The 19,332-nt window shown below is 42.4% G+C and overlaps 5 protein-coding genes across 5 annotated transcripts; 2 read left to right on the plus strand and 3 right to left on the minus strand.

The window, feature by feature from the left end:
- Positions 1-1,764: 1,764 nt before the first annotated feature.
- VE01_10012 (uncharacterized protein) lies at positions 1,765-3,311 on the plus strand (the record flags this gene model as incomplete). The annotated part of the gene is made up of 2 exons (XM_018279419.1): positions 1,765-1,851; positions 1,914-3,311. 2 exons carry the CDS (start codon positions 1,765-1,767, stop codon positions 3,309-3,311), a joined length of 1,485 nt encoding a protein of 494 aa, XP_018125959.1.
- Positions 3,312-3,521: 210 nt separating this feature from the next.
- Positions 3,522-5,337, minus strand: VE01_10013 (uncharacterized protein; the record flags this gene model as incomplete). The annotated part of the gene is made up of 2 exons (XM_018279420.1): positions 3,522-5,243; positions 5,296-5,337. The coding sequence occupies 2 exons, from the start codon at positions 5,335-5,337 to the stop codon at positions 3,522-3,524; spliced, it is 1,764 nt and encodes a 587-aa protein (XP_018125929.1).
- A 407-nt stretch (positions 5,338-5,744) lies between these two features.
- On the minus strand, positions 5,745-8,005 carry VE01_10014 (uncharacterized protein; the record flags this gene model as incomplete). The annotated part of the gene is made up of 1 exon (XM_018279421.2): positions 5,745-8,005. The coding sequence occupies exon 1, from the start codon at positions 7,665-7,667 to the stop codon at positions 5,745-5,747; it is 1,923 nt and encodes a 640-aa protein (XP_018125960.1). The 5' UTR covers positions 7,668-8,005.
- Positions 8,006-8,255: 250 nt separating this feature from the next.
- On the plus strand, positions 8,256-10,160 carry VE01_10015 (uncharacterized protein; the record flags this gene model as incomplete). The annotated part of the gene is made up of 5 exons (XM_018279422.2): positions 8,256-8,741; positions 8,797-9,043; positions 9,102-9,465; positions 9,518-9,979; positions 10,037-10,160. The coding sequence occupies exons 1-5, from the start codon at positions 8,469-8,471 to the stop codon at positions 10,158-10,160; spliced, it is 1,470 nt and encodes a 489-aa protein (XP_018125933.1). The 5' UTR covers positions 8,256-8,468.
- Positions 10,161-10,432: 272 nt separating this feature from the next.
- On the minus strand, positions 10,433-11,565 carry VE01_10016 (uncharacterized protein). The gene has a single exon (XM_018279423.2). The coding sequence runs from the start codon at positions 11,480-11,482 to the stop codon at positions 10,643-10,645; it is 840 nt and encodes a 279-aa protein (XP_018125932.2). The 5' UTR covers positions 11,483-11,565; the 3' UTR covers positions 10,433-10,642.
- Positions 11,566-19,332: the final 7,767 nt, after the last annotated feature.

Raw genomic sequence — 19,332 nt, forward strand, 5'->3', positions numbered from 1 at the left:
GCCAAGATATATGCGATGTACCCCACTTGCGCCTACTAAAACCCCTCGCTGGATTGGTGTGGAAAGTAGCGTTGACACCTGGTGTTAGTATACCATTTGATAAGCAAGCCTGACACATCTATTCTGCAGGCATACTACACTTTAAGTGTGGTTTGAGTTTGATGTTTAGTTGAAGAGTGCTGCGCTATATCATCGACGATGTTTGTTGTACTCCAACAGCTCACCGGAGCCTAGTTTGCATACCTAGGAGCTAAGCACCGTAGGTCTAAAGGGGGAAAGCAGTACGTATATAGGTTATATGGTGACCGTTCTAGGGTAGACAGTCGTTAATCATGACTTCGTTGCGTGTCTATAGTCTCTATTTTCCCGCATTCCAACAGTGTTTGATTAACCTCGCTCGCGTGGTGAGGTCAGCGGAAGCAAATAAAAGCCCAAGCAAGTGAGCTACGTCGCACAACGTTGAATTTTTGGCAATAAGAGTAGAGGCTGGGGAGGCTGCGTATTGCGTGCCTACGAGCGGCACAGTGTTGGTTGCCTACAGGAGGAACAAGAGCGACAGTTTGTTGGAGAATGGGGATAAGTCGACGATATGGTCGTTATTGATTACTGGGGACTTGTTGAGCTGAATAGTTCAATCAACCCGGCTTTGTTCAGCTAATGCGTTCTCACTTCAGCTAAGGCGTACTAGCTCGGCCAAGGCGTAATGTAAGTCGGCGTAACAGGGCGCTTCTATAGATCTATGATCAGTAACACCTAACGTGTATGATTATGTTGATATAAAGGGGCTTATAATACAAAGCTATGAAGGTGGTCTAGGCTATTCGTGAACTCGATCCATTCGCGAGGGGACTGGAGCAAATATATTAATATCCTATTATAGGAGCAGCGCTTTTCGAAATGTACCATAGTTTATTATCAGTGGTCTCTGAGCAGGGTAAATAGGATGTGAGATACAGTGATTGGGTTATTTGTCCTTTGATGGAATGCCAAACCCCCATTGGAATTATAAGCAAAGTGCGATGCCGAGGCGTGAGGGAAACCAATATTCTAATTTCCTTACACCACTCACGGATCTCTCCGGGTTTCACAAGTGAAATCTGTTAATTCTCATTCTTCAAGTCCGTGAGAGAGAGCTGGGGGACGAAGGGGTTATCATTAAGGGCATCAGCTGAAGGGGCTAAAGTGCACAGGACCCGACGTTTTCTCTGTAACTACATATTCAGCCATCAGCCTCAAAGGGAAGAAAAATAGCAAAAGCATAAAACAGTGGGTATTCGCTGGTGGTCACCCACTCAACTACCAATTCACGGATCTCAAGCTTCCAGGAGATTAATACTCAGGACAGTGCAATTTGGACAAGCGGGTGAGCGTCGCCGCCCTCATGCTTTTTGATCCCCTTACGATGATCTAACTGTCTCCTTTAGCTACCTGATAACGACCATGTCGGCACGCACAAAGTGGATCTGTATGGAGACGTAATGGCTAGACCACTGGTATGTGAGTGGTGCTAGAAATGGCGGCGGTCTAATGCAGTTGTATCTGCCAGTGAAAAGTATCATTCGCTGTGATCTGATCCTGCCCACATTCTGTTCGGAACCACTTTGTACCGAACCGGCAATGAACCACCGAAGAGGCTATAGGGGAAACTCCCTCGGTAAACTCGGTATGACGACCGACTTTACAGAAGCCGGACTTTATACTATATATGGATACCGACTATATATCATATTACGACTTAATGTACTTCTTTACTAAGAACTCATAATGGCTGTAGCAATGAAGATGTCACCCCTACCAAACAACAGTCACGAGAAGGAGGAGCAGCAGCATGCACTTGAATTTTCGTACATGGTAAATGAAAATAAGTCACTGTCTGCCATCGTTGGGAAAGCTGACCAAAACTTTGTATGTAGTACGGCTATCCGTTGCTTGAGTATGCGAAATATGTTGCATGTTATCCAAAAGCGTCAACCAACACGCTCTATCACGACCGGAGGCTCTCGACATCGGACGATCTCAAAGTCATTCGACCTAATGTCGACACCTTGTACTCGACAATATTCATAGATGTTTCCTCGCACGATCTAGAAGTCACCGTTCCTTCTATCCCTGATCGATATTGGGTGTTCCCGTTCTATGATCCGTACGCAAAGCCTCACGCCATCCAAGCCAGATTTTTACCAATTGCTAATTTAGGTGATTCTTCTAGATATGGCAACAACATTGCCAACATCGGCAGCCTTCAAGGCCATAAACCGGGAAAATATCTCTTTCGCCTCGCCAGCAAAGATTTCGGCTTCTTTAGCGGACCTCCCCCGGAGGAAGCCGGCCATCATTGCAATTATCTAGGCTATATCAACTTCCCTACCGCCTATGGCATGGGTCTTATTCGTATCGCCTCAACGCCGGCCACTGAAGACCAGAAAATAGTCAACGTATATCAAGACCAGATCCACGTGACTCCAGTCAAGCGCCTGGATCTACAGCCCGTCGCTCCGGCTTTGGATCTCTCTCTGCTCATAACACCAGCGTATCGCGTATCGGGCGAAAACTCTGCGGCACATGTGGTTTTGGCTTTAACCGCAGCGTTCGCAGCTCACAATCAATCCGCGGTCATTCAAGACCGGCCTTGGATCGCTGACCTCCTTGCTAAGAGTGGCATTGAACAAGGCATCTCTGGAAAGACAGACCTTTCACAAATTCATGAATATGCCGAAGCTCAAGCAGTTAAACTTGCCCGGTCTCCTAATGGTAGGCGGGAATATGGTAACGGCTGGAGTGAACTCTTCCCGGGTTGCAAAGGCAACTTTAATTCCTTTTACCAGGCGAGGTATGCAGTTGGGAAAAAGGGCTATTTGGCACTCACTAAAGACCAAGCACTTTACCCGTCTCTCGCCGCCCCTCTGATAATTGGAGCTAATGAAGCAGTCCTTCTCCGCTTTTCACGTCGACCGGCTCTAGTCCCTAGCGGATTCTGGAGCCTCACAGCGTACAATTCCGAACAGTACCTTGTCCCTAACAGGATAAACAGGTACTGTCTTGGAGACCGCGATGATATGAGATTTGCCGATGGCAGTTCACTGGCCGATCATACCAAGGATGGCGAATTTCATATCCTGTTACAGCCGGCGGACCTTCCCCCACCGTGGGGATGGTTGAATAACTGGCTACCGGCACCGGCAGGAGGAGGAAAGTTGTCCATCACGATGAGATGGTACGGCGCCATGGAGGAGATGATGAGCGGATCGTACGAGTGTCCTAAGATTGAACACATCAGTGCTATCACAGGGTCGCCTGTATCGAGGATGTAAAAGCGAAGCTGTGGAGCTCGCTAGTAGTCGCTATTGATGATTTCTTTTCGATAGAAATACTATATTTTATCGTCGCCTATCTGTCTCTGCCCTCCTATCCCGAGAATCTGTGGACAGGCACCTCTTGGTTATCTCGCTCTACTGTATAGCAGGAGTATTTTGAGAATGTCTAAGAAGAAGAAGCATAATAACTGATTCCTCTGGCTCAGATCATGCATAGTCTAGTAGGTCGATGTCGTCAAAACCAAATATATTTGCTATTGGCCAGTCGACATAATTGTTAAAAAATCCGTCAACTAGGTCTTCTGCTTCTATAGCATCAAGTAGCTCTAGCCTTGGAGATAGCGTTTTTGGAAAGGGGAATAGTTCGTGGACCCTCAACACTGTCAAGTGCGGTTCGGGGTTTGGCTCTGACATATTCCTGTGTGCAGAGCTAGATGAAGCTGATGAGGGATCATTGTTTTGTGAGAGAACCTCTAGTTTTAGATGCTCAATTTTGCTGACGATGGCTTTTGAGCCCGGGAATTTAAAGCCCCTCTGTCTTAAAATATCCACAAGAGTATCGAGCTCTTCCAAGGACGAAGGTCGATGATCTGAAGAATTCCCTGGTGCATCAATGCCCCGATTCTCTCTGGGAATGTTGTCGAGCTGCGGAAGTGAGGCCGCCATCATAGACCAGTTGTTAATAGCAGTTAGATAGTTGATGTCATCATGGTAATCCATTTCTTGGTAGAGTGCAATGATGCACGAGGAAGCCACAAGCGAGATGGAGGACGCAACTGAAAGCTGGAAGTATTTCCCGAAGTTGTGAAAATATGTTATGATACACGTGAGATAACAGGCGAGATACTCGTAAAATTCGCGGTGATAAACTTTATTGCCTTGATCATCACATATCCGAAAGACAGCCGAGGTGCTAAACGCCCAAGTCCTTAAATCTTCAAGAACACACAACAGTTCCTCGGAAGCGGATGAGAATTCGGCATCTTTAGCGCTGAGCATTCTTGCATAGATCTTCGCTAGTTCTGTCCAGAGAATGAATGAGTGAGCCTGATCGTTTTCGCAACCACTGAAGTCCGCTAGTGAGAGCGGACGCAGGTTGAATTCTTGCGTCCGAAGCATCTGGGGCCGGCCAAAGCAGGCGGCCTGCATCTTGTCTTGGGCATAGAGATACCACGCTATCCTACGAGCACAGCTCGGTGTGGATCTCTGGAAGTGCGTCGACTCACGATGAAGACCCATCTGGGTTGCGAGGCGCATTGCGAGTCCTAGCCAATTCCAGCTGCAGTCAATCGTAACCACCGATGGGGGTTTGACATTCCAGAGAGTGAAGAAACACAAGGTTTTGAGCGTAGTAAGCGGCTCTTTCTCATGATTCAGGAAGAACAGTATCTTAGCTTTAGCATAGTGTTCTTCGAGTTTTTGAAGGTCTTTCATCGATTTCGGATGACGAAGGAATGATCCCACAAAGCATAACGATTGTAACAGCAGAGTTGACGGGCAGGGAGTAGTAATATCTTGACGATCCATGATTGGGATGCGATGGTACAGGTACTTGAAGTAGGCAGCGCTTGACGCATCAAGTACTGATTGCGAGGGTAACTGATCGGCTCCGGTGGCAATGACAGTCTGTATCTCGAGCGACGTCGAAAAGGAGCCTAGAGTAGCAGTGCTGTCGGAAGTCAAGGGGCCATGGTTCGACATGACTGAACAGTCTCCGATATAGCCGCCATCAGTAGGTGCAGTAAGACGAGGAGTTTGACTAAGGCGGTGTTCGCTCTCATCAATATGCTCGACGGTTGAGGGTGATTCTAGCGCGTCATTTGTTAAAGGCGGCGTCGCAGCAACATCAGGGCGCCTATCCAGTGGGAAAACCGATGTGGCTGGGTCTGGCGAACGGCGATAAGGTTGTCTTCGGGTATGTTCTCTTCTCTGACAATGTTCATCTCGCTTTTCACAGTTGGTACAGCTATCAGAAGTGTACCTTCTCGCGAGCAAGTCGCATTTGACTTTTCTCGCGTGACATCGTTTGCAAACGACTCTCGATCTGTCTCGTGGTGTTCTAGAGTGGCTAGGCGGACTAGACTCTGTAACCATGGTTAATGGACAGGTAGATTTCTGGGAAGTAGAAACAAGTAATAAGAACGTTTGTCCTTGAGGCTACACCCTGGGATATGGGATAACTTGGATGAAGACACCAACCAAAAGCTTAGTCACATAAGCCTAGCCAAGTACCCCGCATATTCCACGTGGTTCCGCTGCAGGCACCTCGGCTGTTGAATTCCAGGAGCTACTTCAACCCCATCTGGCTTCCACACGAGTTTCTGTGAGGCGTAGACATTAACTTATATAGACGAAGGTAATTAAATGTGATAATTCACTTCCTCTAGAATCAAATAAAGCTACTCTAAGAATTGATTATTTTGATAGTATCTATATGTAACTCTGCAGCTGGTTCTTGACTTTGCTAGTAATTGATGCGAACGACAGAAGCTTATTAAGAGCCTGTACGTCACCCTTAAGGTCGAGGATATCGCTGCTGCTGCTCTTGCTGTTCAAGAGTCGGCACAATCCGATTTTATTCAGCGTCAGGGCAAGGTCGGGCTCAGTTCTGTTAGAGGACCGTTCTCCGTTCGGTTGACTGCGGTATGTCAAAGCACCATTACTCAAAATTAACCTCCAGTCCTCACTAATGTCCCTGACATGAATATCAATGCAGAAAGGCTTCTCTTCTTTCCCAGCTTCCTGTCCATCAATTGTGATAGAGAGTGCGCCAAACCATTGTTCTACGGACAGGTTCGGTGCAAAAGCCGCCATCCCAGATGAGTTCTTTCCTTGGGCTCTCTTGCCATTCATCAGGTCCACCGACTGACTCAAGTAGAAGTTCCTCCAAGTCGCGTTCTCAGCTCCAAACCCTAGTTTCTCGAACACATTTGCCAGCAGGTTTTTGCATTGCAAATGTGCGATTGCATCGTTCCCAGGTTCGTCACCCGCTGCGACGACGTGGCCCAGTAATGTCGCCGCGAATCTCAGATCTCCCTGAGATATAAATACCTGAGACTTTTTCAAGACTTCCTCCGCGCCGCCCATGCATGCTACATACCTAGCACCCTCTTCTTTCGGTGGCCACTTCCACAAATTCTCTGCTGATCCGTCGAACCAAGTCATGTAACGCTGGTAGATTGCCTTGACATTGTGGCTCACGCTTCCATAGAATCCTTGCGTATGCCACTCGCGACTCAGGCTTGGTGGAAGCACCATTCTTTCTGCGATTTCTGTCCCGTTCCATCCCTGGTTCATTTGCCTCACTGTTTGATCGTGGATAAACGCATAGAGGTCTCTTTGTTGCGCTAAAAACTTCTTGATCTTGTCGGCCCCCCAGGTTGGCCAGGCATGGCTTCCAAACTGAACATTCGACTTAGCATCTTCGCAGTACAACAGTAATGTTTCATCCAGATATCTACTCCACGCTTTGGCATCCCTTACTAAGGCACCTCTGAGTGTCGCTATATTGTGCAGCGCGTGGGTCGCGCACTCTGCAACCAATAGGGCTCTTTCGTCAGGAAAATAGATGTTTAATTCCGCAGGTGCTTCTGTATTCGGTACCATTTGGAACGTCATCCGGACTCCGTCGATAGTCAAGGTCTGTCCCGTCTGTGTAATGTTGATAGTGGGTGGCACGAGGCTTGTTGTACCATGCGAGGTGGCCATGCCGAGGCCGACGCCGATTTGGCCCTTGGGAGACTTCGGAAGTTGAGAGCCGTACATATGTCTAGCTCGCTGCCGCATGATAGGCCCAGCGAAAATGTTCTCGGACGTAGCCTCTTCCATGAAATATTCTGGGGCAATTATTGGGACCGGGGCTGTGTCGTTATCGTTTGTGACAGGAGGCAAGACGCCTGAGGCGCCACCAAAATGATCAATATGCGAATGCGTGTAAATGATAGCCTTGACAGGGCGGACTCCTTGGTGCTTGTAGTATAGTTCTCTTGCGGCAGCAGCACATTCGCAAGAAATCAAAGGGTCGATTATAATGATACCCGTCTTGCCCTCGACGAAAGTAATGTGTGATATGTCAAAACCACGGACTTGGTAGATGGATGAACTGATGCGATACAATCCCTGCTTGGACAGCAATTGAGCCTGGCGCCATAACTTAGGGTTCACTGTTTCTGGACACGGCTGCTGATGAAGGAAATTGAACTCGTCATTGTCCCAGACGGTGTCTCCACGGGCGTTTTTGATGACACACGGATTGAGCGATCCTACAAACCCGCGGTCTGCGTCTATGAAGTCTGCCGTGTCTTCGAACGAAGGAGAGATATTTTCGGACAATTGAGAAGTGGATGGATCCATGATGAACGTTTTGGGTTGCAGGTTGCTGACTATGAGGTTGCTAACTCTGAAGGTAAATCTATCAAGGAGAGAGAGGTTATCGGTTTCGCGTGTTCAAATACATATTCACTCTAAACAATTTAAGGCCGAGGTTTGATGTCTCTCGTCATCGTCACCATACTGCCGAATACCGAAAATTGATAACGTAGTCGATAACAAGAGGAATCGGCAACCTCGGAACTATGTTTCCTAATAAGGATTAGGCTGCGGAGTCGGTACACTTCCATATTAGGACTAGTAGCTCTAATTTATGAGCCGAGGGAGATATCGTACGAAAACAATAGTTTCCATAGAACTAGTGTGGTTGGAGAACAAAAAATAAAGAACCTGTAATATACCCCGCATACACTCTGACACGTAAATCCACCAAATTGTTGTGGAAACTTGGAGGCGACCTCCAGCCACAGACGAATGCTTTGTGGGGTTTTGCGGGGTTTTGCGGGGAAGTGGGGAAGAAGAATGAGCTTCGGTAAACTCGGTAGCCCTGAAGGTTTTTGGCACCAAAGACCTGAAATATATGATCTATATATCTAAGTTCGACCAAACAAACTGGCTGGTCACATCGTAGGACTTCCCTCACTCACACGACTATACTCGTAAGATTTACAGCACGACCTCTCCCATTTAAGGCTTCAATTACGCCTCCCCAAAGGATATAGTTCGACTTCTAGACAAGCTTGTACTAGCTTCAGACTCTTGGAAAGACCGAAGAATCTCTCTCGAAACAATATAATGCGATAAAAAAAATAGAGCCTTGGAAACATGTCTCAAAGTGAATCATACGCCGAGAAGGACGCGGAAAAAAATGTCCTACAGGTTGAGGCAACGGACCTAAAACAGGATACCACCTGTGAGGATGAAGATCTCGGTATCTCCTATGCTGAGGGAAGAAAAATTATCCATAAGATAGATCGACGTCTTATTTCAGCTTTGGGTCTCATGTTTGGGGTTTCTCTCATGGATCGAACCAACCTGGGCTCTGCTAACATTGCTGGTATGGCAAAGGAGCTGCACCTAGCAATTGGAAATCGCTACGTAAGTCTAGCATGGCAACCCCTAAACCGCAGGATCTAGGGCTAACTATCGCAAGTCCATTGCCATTATTATGTTCTTCGTTCCGTACCTTATTTTCCAGTGGCCTAGTGCTATTCTTGCACGCCAGATCGGCCCTCGGATTTTCCTACCTGCTGTGTCGTTTGCCTGGGGCATCGTCATGTTGGGCATGGGATTTGTACATCACTGGGGCGAGTTAGTCGCTCTTCGAGCGGTTGTTGGTCTTTTCGAAGCCGCCTTATTACCAGGAGCACTGTTTCTATTGCAAATGTGGTATTGTCGCTGTGTGTATTCTTCTTTCCTCTGGGCGTAAATCTAGGACATGCTAACTTTGCGCCTCAGACGATGTGCATAAGCGATACGCATCGTTCTATCTTATCAGCGTTGTCGGAGCATCACTTTCCGGGGTACTTTCTTATGGCTTTATGCAAATGGCAGGCGTTGGCGGCTATGGAGGCTGGAGGTACATTTTCATCTGGGAAGGAGTGCTAACGTGTGTCATCGCTATTATCGGGGCCATTTTGATCGTCGACTTTCCTCAAAAAGCGCAGAATAGCCGGAAGTTTCTCGAACCTCGTGAGCTGGAATACGTTATCAAACTTCTACAAAGAGATCGTAACGATACTCATGAAGAGCCCTTCAACTGGGCCGCATTTTTCAAGGCAGGCTTGGACCTCAAGATCTGGCTGTTTGGGCTTATATTCTTGTAAGTATCAGACGGTATATGACAGGATGAAAATATCTCTGACAGGTTCTAGCGCTAACACTGTGATCGCGTACGCAATCGCGCTTTTCCTCCCCATCATTCTGCATCAGAAGATGGGTTTTGGCGTTGGGATCTCACAAGTGATGATAACCCCACCATACATCTTCGCGGGCATCTTCATGTACGTTCAAGGCTGGTTCGGAGATAAGTACCATGTCCGTGGCCCGATCGTTGTATTCAATGCGTTACTGGGAACTTGCGGGTTGTGCCTGATGGCTTGGGTCAAAGCTGCAGGTTGGCAGTATTTCGGCGTGTTTCTGGTTACAGCAACTTCCAATTCCTCAATACCAACCGTCATGGCATACCAGGCAAACAACATCCGTGGAACATGGAAGCGCGCCTCTAGCAGCGCGATCTTGGTTACAATGGGAGCAGCAGGTGGTATCGTTGGCGCGTTAGTATTCCGAGCTCAAGATGCACCTCAATACCTTCCTGGTATGTATGCATCCATCGCGTAAGTCAATTTCCCTTGCTGCTGACTCTACAAACGCGGTGGACTGATATGTTGCAGGTGCTGTATACTACAAGTGTTTATTGTTGGCGTTCTGTCTCTACAGTTTAGTAGAATGAACAAGAAAGTCGCCAATGGAGAGGCCATCATCGAGGGCTTGCCAGGTTTTCTCTATACCTTGTAGACAATGTTACATTTATAAGGAGCTTAATTGATAAGGGTAACCCTAAGTGGAAGGGTTTTCTAGAGGTTGAAAATTATAGTAGTCTCATCTTGACAATTTTAGTTATGAGCTGAGACACACGTTTGCAGTTTTATAACGCTATGCAATTAGAGAAATATTAAAGCTTCATCTAAGCATACATTAGTGCTCTGTGTGTTACTCTTACTGTTTTGACATCAAGTTGCTACATCGAATAACAAAGGTAACACAAGTGACAAACTATAAGTAACACTGTTCAAAAAGCAGAAGAGTAGTACAGCTAGAAAACAACTGCAGTAAGAAACTATTAGTAAATGTATAACGTATTTCGCATGCTAGTTGCGCACACAATCTAATGTCTGCCACTGGCGGCCTTGTATCGCGGCTACCAGTGGACTAAACGTGTGGTAATGGCTGCTTGAAACCGAGAAATGGCTAGCTGATTTTGTAAACTGCCTAAAACCTCATTTCCACCCAGAACTCATCTCCACCCCTCCGGTCAAAACATTGCACTGACCTTTCCCAACACAGCTGTGCAAATTCCCCTGCCTCAGCGTATCCTGCTGGCCTGACACCGTATCTATCAAATTCGAAATGACTCGCAACCTCTCACTCCAACTCCTAACCCCCCTCGTCTGCCCCATCACCGCCAGCGGGCCCACAAAATTGCTCAGCATGAGCACTGACTCCTCCTCTGCCGGCTTACCCTTCCATAAACCCATATACTCCAGTATATCCCCCCTAAAGCTCATCAGCCACGGATGAACCGTCGTCAGGTAATCGTGCACGCTGACAAAGTCCCTCCCGTCCAAGGGCGTTACTACAAGTCTCGCCGTCTTCCCACGCGGCCGGTCCGTCCCGCAGCACCGCAGCAGACACGGCCTCTCGCCGTATCCAGGCAGCATGCCGTACTGCGGGGCCGCGGTGAGCTGCCAGTTAGGCTCGGAGTGGCCACGGTGGCATAGTAACCACTCGTCCTCCCAATACTCGAGCGCAAAGACGCGCACTAAAATTGAGGGGACCGGCGGCTTGGTCATGGGCGTCTGCGAGATGGCGTGCCAGGTGCTGGTGCCTTCGGCGGTGAGCTGAAGGTACAGCTCGATGGAGGTGGGGTTGTCGCGTTTGTCCAGCACCCAGATGGAGGTGGAGAGAGGGCCGTTGGGGGTGCAGAAGATGCGTTCACTGGAGGCGGAGTCGGTGAAGTGCTGCTGCTCTTGGGTGGCACGAGCCCGCATTTGCGCATCGGGTCCGTCATCTCCCTGGATCCGCAATCGCTCTGAAATATCGAAAGATGATGACATCATGAAGAAGCAGCAAATCGATAAATAAGATTCTGGGTAGGTTGAAGTCTTATGTCTAGTTTAAATGCGAATGATTTACTTGTATATATTTTTGTTTGGTAGAAGGACGTTAGTTTTAGATTATTGGTTTAATTAGGCTGCGTGCGGCGCAGCAATTGTAATGCTTAATATTCAGCTAGCTAATAATTATTCGAGATTTTATTTATAACGTGTTATTTTTCCTTTTTTAATTATCCTTTGGTGTCCACCGCTTTTGCCAATGGCTGTATTCCCGTCTTTGTCTTCTTGTGTTCCGTGTTCAGCTTTCGGTGCTTGATGAATATACTAGCTATCGTAGCCACAACAGCCAAAGACCGCAGTTGTGGCCCCGAAGCGCTGCATCTCTAGGTTTCCCCACACGGGCTTAGCCTGGGGTGGGGATGCGGGTGCGGTATTACGGGTTGTGCAACAAGATGGATAGTACACTTTGCAGCGCTGCCTCAAAAAGGGGGAGGGCTAGTAAATAAGGTCGCGGCCCGAAGCGCTCCGCAAACGCATCATCGAAACCGTGTACTGTGCGGACCGCCATGCGGTAGGAGACGATGGGGAGATGACAAAGAATAGGCGCGTTGCACTGCGGGGTTAGCTCGGGGTAGCGCTTGGGGGCGGGGCTTACGTATTGGCGATCAAACTTCGGTGCTGATACGAGAAAAACACGAAAGTGACGCCAAACTAACACGAAAATGTTGCATCGCCTTACTCAGAGTACACAGGTAAGCAGACCATTAGGTGACCTAACCCCCCCCCCTAACCTCAGCTGACCTAGAAATGCTCCACTTATTAAGTAGGGGGGTTAGCCAGCCTCTACTAAGACTGTATTACTTACATGACATAGTTAGGTTAGGTTAGAACTACTATATAATAGAGCGTAATTCTAGTAAAGTTATAAAGTATTCATTCTGTTAGTAATTATGTTATAATGTATTACTAATACATTATAATAGACAACTTAATATTACTACTAGAGGTAAAGTTATAGTTAAGCCTAATTATAATTATTAGTAGTCTTTAATGTAAAGATAAAAGATACTAAGAGGAATATAAGGATATAAGGCACTAGCTTATAGTAATAGCATATAAGAGTATAAGTCTAAAGGGTTATAGGTGCTATCCTATAAGTCTACTATAAAGGATATAAAAAAGATAAAAAGGGAACTTATTAAGTCTATTCCTCTAAGTATCTAAAATAGGTCTAACTTAGTTAGCTAGCCCTTAGCTCCTTATATATAACTACCTTAGCTCTAAGTCTAATCCTAAGAATGTCTAGAGGATAAGGTATCTTTATACTACCTCCCTCCTATAAGAGTACTTTATCCTTAAAGTAAGTTATATCTATAATGTCTCTAAATAGTATCTATTTATTATAGGTATAGCTAAAGGCCCTATCTTAGGGGTAATGTAGGCTAGGGAATTAGGGCTAGGGGACTAGTGCCTTAGGCATCTATTACTAGTTAATGCTTATATGCCTATATACCCTATGTGTAACGCTAGGCCTTAAACTATAAGACTTATAGAGGTTTTGTTACGTTAGTTTACTTAATAAAGGAGGTAGGGGATTAGACACTAAAGGCTTTTATAAAACACATTATAGTATATAACAAATACTATATTAAGTTAAGTATAAAGCTCCTACCTAAGAACTATCCATCTACTTATATAGTAGCATTATGCTTAATGTATAACTATAACGCTAGGTCCTAAACTATAAGACTTATAGAGGTTTTGTTGCGTTAGTTTACTTAATAGAGGAGGCAGGGGATTAGACACTAAAGGCTTTTATAAAACACGTTATAGTATATAACAAAATACTATATTAAGTTAAGTATAAAGCTCCTATCTAAGAAATAACTATCTACTTATATAGTAGCGTTGTGCTAAAGGGAATAGTTAGAATAGTAGACTCTCTAACTATTCTTACTATTCCTACTATTCTAATTACATGTGTGTCCTATAAGAGGTGCTATACTTATTATAGGTACTAATTCCTATAGGTGCCTTTCTAAGGAGGCACCTTACTCTATATAGGTGCCTTTTCTAATAGGCACCTCTCTTTTACTAGGTACCTTCTAAGAAAGGTACCTTTTCCTAAAGGTGCCCTTATTAACTAAGCTACCTACAATCTCTACGTCCATTTCCTACTGCTAATTAGCTATAAGCTATTTTACCTTATTATTCTATCTTATAGCATATAGGTTGCATGTTTTAGCTGTAACAATAACGCTAGGTCTTAAACTATAAGACTTATAGAGGTTTCGTTACATTAGTTTACTTATTAGAGGAGGTAGGGGATTAGACACAAAGGCTTTTATAAAACATGTTACTAGTATATAACAAATACTATATTAAGTTAAGCATAAAGCTCCTATCTAAGAACTAACTATCTACTTATATAGTAGCGTTATACTAAAGGATATTAAAGATATTATAGATAACAAATATCTAACATATCATTGTTATCTATTACATAGGTCTTACGATATAATTAGGTCTAAGGACTAGAGGTCTCTAGATCTAACTAATCCTACAACGTCCCCTACCCTTAAGACTATAGGGCATAGGAGCTACTTAGTTCCTACGCTCCTAGGTTATACGCCTAGCTTAGTCCCTAGGCCTAATTAAGTCTAGCGCTACTAATGTTCTAGCACTTAGCTTAGTTATTTAACCTAACTAGGTTGTACGCTGTCTAGTTTCTAACACTAGATACTATGTTCTAATATTAGAAACCTATATAGTCTATAGTTTCCCTAAGGGCTGTAACACTAGGTCCCTTCCTTAAGGCCTAGTCCTAAGGCCTATTACTAACTAAGAAAAACGCTAACTACTTAAGTAGAGCAATGCCTACTTGTTCTATAGGCAGGTTAGGCTGCAACTATGTCTTCTTCTAAACATACTAAAATTAAAGAACGTCTTGCTCTAGCTTAATGAATCCCAACTACTAGCATTAAGATGCTGCCCTATAGTTAATGTAAAAAGAAATGTGTAAAATGCATTGTATTAGACGACTTAAAACGATGTAGTGAATGTATCTACATTAATGCTTACTATAATGCTAGTGGTCCTTCTACTAGCAACTAGGATAAGCTTAAACGTAAAGAACGTCATTTATAAGAGGAGGAGGAAGAGGCAATGGCTAAAATCCTTTGCCTTTATAAGCAGTAACGCCTATTCTGTTCCTAAGCTAAAGACATGCTTTGTTAGGGTCTAAAAACTATAGACAAACTTAACGAGGTAGAGGAGAAAGAGCGTAAGGAAGCTAAGTCTAAAGAGGCCTTTCCTTACAGTCCTTCTACAACCATCTCTAGGACTACTATCCCTAACCTAGACCTTTTTACTACCCTATCTCCTAGGTTTTTCAAACGTTAGGGTGTTAACAGTAGAACTCTACTAGCAACTCTAGGCAGCTAAGGTTCCCCCTTAACTCCTATAAGTTATCTATAGGTTTATAACCTTTCTATTTAATTAAAAACTCTTCTTAGCGCCCTATTAACCTTCTGTCTAGGATTGCCTCAACCTTATATTTAATAACTTCATTCTTAGGTTAGAGTTTAGTGTCTATTACAATTAGGGTATCCCCTCTTACTAGTTCTAATAATAAGATATAAAACACTAGGTAGAGTTTAGAGTTCTTAAGTAGCTATAGTCTATAATTAACTAAGCTGACTTTGTTTAATACCCTAAATGGTCCTAATTTTTTAAAGTCTAACTTTATACTTAGTCGTTTCGTTTTAATGTGTTTTTAGAGTAGGTATACTTTATCCCCCTTCTTAAAGGTAGGTTCTATACTACGCTTCTTATTTACATATGTAGTAGATCGTTCATTTAAGAATTAGATGTCTGTTATAAGTTGTTTATAGAACGATTTTAGTTGTTCTACTACAATTAGGGCTTGTTTAGCTTATGCTTTGTCTAGTCTTAGTTGCCTATATGCTTTTAGCTAGTAGCTGTAATTAGTAAAGAACAGTGAAACTTTCATTACTTCTGCTATTGCACTGTTATATACAAACTATACAATAGGTAAAATCTAAACCTAATTATCCTATTAATGATTAACATAACTTTATAGGTACTGTTTAAAGGTTTGATTTAATCTTTCTGTTTAGCCATCTATCTAGGGGTAGAAAGCTGTTAACAGCTTGTGATTTGTTCCTAGTAGAGCCATTAACGATTTCTAGAATTTTAAAGTGAAGAGATTGTCTTAGTCTAAGATGATTTCTTCTAGCATCCTATAATTAGCTAATATGACTTAAATGAAGGTATATGTAAGCACCTTAGTGTTGCTAGCTTCTAGATATGGTACGAATTTCCTATACTTTATAAGTCTTTCTATAATAACGAGGATAGAGTTATATTCTACTCCTATTAATAGGTCTTTAGAGGGTAGTAGCTTAACAATGAAGTCTAAGGCTATTAATTTCTATGCTCCTTTTAGTACTAGTGTTGACTTAAGCTGTCTATAAGGCAAGTGCCTATTAGATTTCAATTTACTGTAAATGTTACACTCTCTTACTACTGTTTCTACCTGTTTCCTTATACCTAGGAAGTAGTAGTGTCTAGTAATTTGTTTAAAGGTTTATGTTACTCCCTAATAACTATGTACTAGCAACGAGTGTTGTTCTTGCACTAGTAGGCGTCTTATTTAACTTAGGACATACACTAATCCTTTATAACGGATCAATCCTTATTCGTTAATAGTAAAGTTGCCTTTAACTTTAGCTAAGACTCTCTTTACACATTTGTCTGTTATATAAGATTTCTTAAGTTTTACCTTAAGTTCTATGTCCTTAACGATGGAGATTGTTGCTAGCAACTTGTTGTACTATATTCTTACATCTGTTTTCTTTAATATTACTCTAGGTCTTTCTTCCTTTAGGCTAACGTAGTTAGTCTGTCTACTAAGAGCGTCTACTCTTATGTTCTTAGAGCCCTTATAATAGGTTATTATTAAGTTGTAGGCTATAAGGGTCTCTACCTAGTAGACTTATCTATAGTTTAAAACCTTAGTTATAGTAAAGTATATAAGGTTCTTATAATCTGTCTACACTTATATAGTGTAGGTAGATCCCTTAAGATATACTTACTACTACTTAAAGGCAACGATAATAGCTAGTAGTTCCTTGCTATAGATGTTATAGTTAAGCTCTATAGGTAATAGTTTTCTAGAGTAGTATGCAATTGGTTTAAACTTACTGTTCTTATCTAGTTGGTTTAGACATGCTCTAATTGTAAAGTTAGAAGAGTCTGTTTTAAGGATGATCTTCTTTATAGGGTTAAATGTAGTAAGGATAGGTGCCTCTATAAACTTCCTCTTAAGTTCCTAGAAGGTAGCCTCTGCCTTAGCTGTCTATTTAAAAGTAAGATCCTTCCTAGTAAGCTCTATAAGTAGTTAAGCTACCTTAGAATATCCTGTAATAAACTAACAGTAGAAGTTAGTAAAGCCTAAGAAGGCCTATACTTCTTTAACTATAGTTAGTGTTAGCTATTCTAACACTGCTATAACCTTTGCTTAGTCTATCTTAATGCTGTGCGTTCTAATAATGTAACCTAAGAATTTAACTTAGTTTTTATAGAACTTGCACTTTTATAGCTTTAATAGTAGGTTGTATTCTCTTAGCTTCTAGAGGACAAGTTTAACATGCTAAATATATTTGTCCTTGTTTACTAAGTATACTAGCATATCGTCTAAGTAAACGATGGTGAATATGTCTAGATATTTATATAAAGTATCATTTATTAAGCATTATATAGATATAGGGGCGTTAGTTAGCCTAAAGGGTATAACTTAATATTTAAATAGGCTATAATAGGTATAGAATGCTGTTTTCTACTCCTTGCTATTAGCTATCTAGATTAGGTTGTACATGCTACATAGATCTAGCTTAGTAAAGATCTTAGCTCCTTAGAACCTATTATATAACTTATTAATTAATAGTAAGGTGTATTGATCCTTTATTGTTATGTTATTTAATGCTTAATAGTCTACATATAGTCGTTTACTCCTATCCTTCTTTAGGACCTATAACATTAGGCTTCCTACTAGAGATTTAGATAGTCTAATAAACCCTTTCTTAAGGTTGTTGTTAATATACTCCTTTAGTAGTTTTAGCTCATCTGCTAACATCTAGTATATTAGTCTAAACAGTAGACTCTTTCCTTCTTCTAAGGGTATTACATAATCCTATAGTTAGTACTTAGGAAGTGCCTTGTTCTTAGGGCCTTCCTAGAATAGCTGCTTATATTCCTTATACTCTACTAGTATACTCGTTAGTAAGGGTGCCTAAGCTAGGTTACTAGGCTCTATAGAGGTTACATACACCTTACGTTAGCCCTAAGAGGGTCCCTCTCGTTATAGCGTGTCCGTTTGTTATTTATATACACACTAGCTCATTATAACTTTCTTGTTCTACTAGTTAATCTAGGGGTTGTGTTTCTTAAGCTATAGTACACTAAGGATACACGTATAATTGTCTATGTATACAATGTTAAATTAGATCGTTTCCTTATGTCTATATAGCATAACCATTTCTAATAGGACTATCTTATAGGTTACTATTCCCTTGTTAGTTAAGATAGGCTCTCTATCTACAACTATTAACAGGTAGGGGTTAGTTTTCAATTACGTCTTAAAACCTTAAGTGTCTGCTACTTTCTTTATTATAAAGTTGCCTATTACTCTAGAGTTAATCATTACTTAGAGGTGTTGCTATTATATCTTAGCAACTATATATAGCTGTATACTACCTTCTATAGCACATAGCTAGTTTATACTAGGCCTCTTTCTATCGCTTACTAGTAGCCTACTGTTAAGGACTCCTAGTTTTTTAACTCGTTAGAGGGAGAATAGTATTTATTGTCCTCTGTTAGTAGTCCTAATAAGGGCAGTCCTTCTTATCTTACTACTTCTCTTAGTAGGTGTAAGTATTTCTTATATACCTATTTATTCTTTATAGGTAATTCTCCTTTAGACTAACTGCATCTAAGGGCATAAACCTATTCTACGTCTTAAAAGTGTATCTTAGGTAAAGATTAAGGGAATAACTAATGCTAGTGTTTCTTTTTCTAGTAGAGTTTATAGTTGTCCTTACTATAGTACTCCTAGTAGACATATGTATGCTAGGGATAATTAGTCTCTATTACATCTGCCCTTACTAATTCCTATTGTCCTTTTACCCATTTACTGTCTTTCCTTAGAGGCATAGTAAACGTCTCTAATTGTTCTATAGCTCTCTGTTCTAGTTGTGTAGTAGGTCTTGTGTTTTCCTATTAAATCATGTCTTTAGCTTTTTCGTTGTACTTCTTTAGGGCCCTCTTTCTGTCCTAGTAGTAAAGTTCAACGCTCTTTACGTTCTTTAGTATAGCTATATACTTAACATCTGTTTATAGTCTTCTTACTTCTTAGACTAGGAAGTCTTCTATCTCTAATGTTGTGCTAAGCTATCTATGCTCGTTAGTTAGTATATTATAGTATCTCTAGAGGTCGTTCTTATAGTTGTCTACCTTACATTCTAACAGGAGTCCCTATAATAGGTTCCTATAGATGCCCTAAAGTGTAGGGATTCTCCTTAGAGCGCTAGGCTTATCTTGTTTAGCCCTAATCTTTAAGTAGGCATGTTTTGCTATACGTTATACTACGCTCTTACATTACAGACTCATTAATTCTATAGGTACAAGCTCATTAAAGGTTCCTTATTCTAAGATAGTAAGGGATTCTACCTCTAATTCTTCATCTAAGCTTTCATTTCTAGGGTACTGTTGCTATTAATTCCCTAGTATTGTTTGTTTACAAACATAGCGTTTAACTGCATTCCTAAGGCGTT

Source organism: Pseudogymnoascus verrucosus (assembly GCF_001662655.1).
Source record: "Pseudogymnoascus verrucosus strain UAMH 10579 unplaced genomic scaffold scaffold_66, whole genome shotgun sequence".
NCBI lineage: Eukaryota > Fungi > Ascomycota > Leotiomycetes > Thelebolales > Thelebolaceae > Pseudogymnoascus > Pseudogymnoascus verrucosus.

Excerpts from the sequence above, each read along its gene's own strand:
- VE01_10016 (XM_018279423.2), bottom strand. The coding sequence starts at position 11,482 with ATGATGTCATCATCTTTCGATATTTCAGAGCGATTGCGGATCCAGGGA.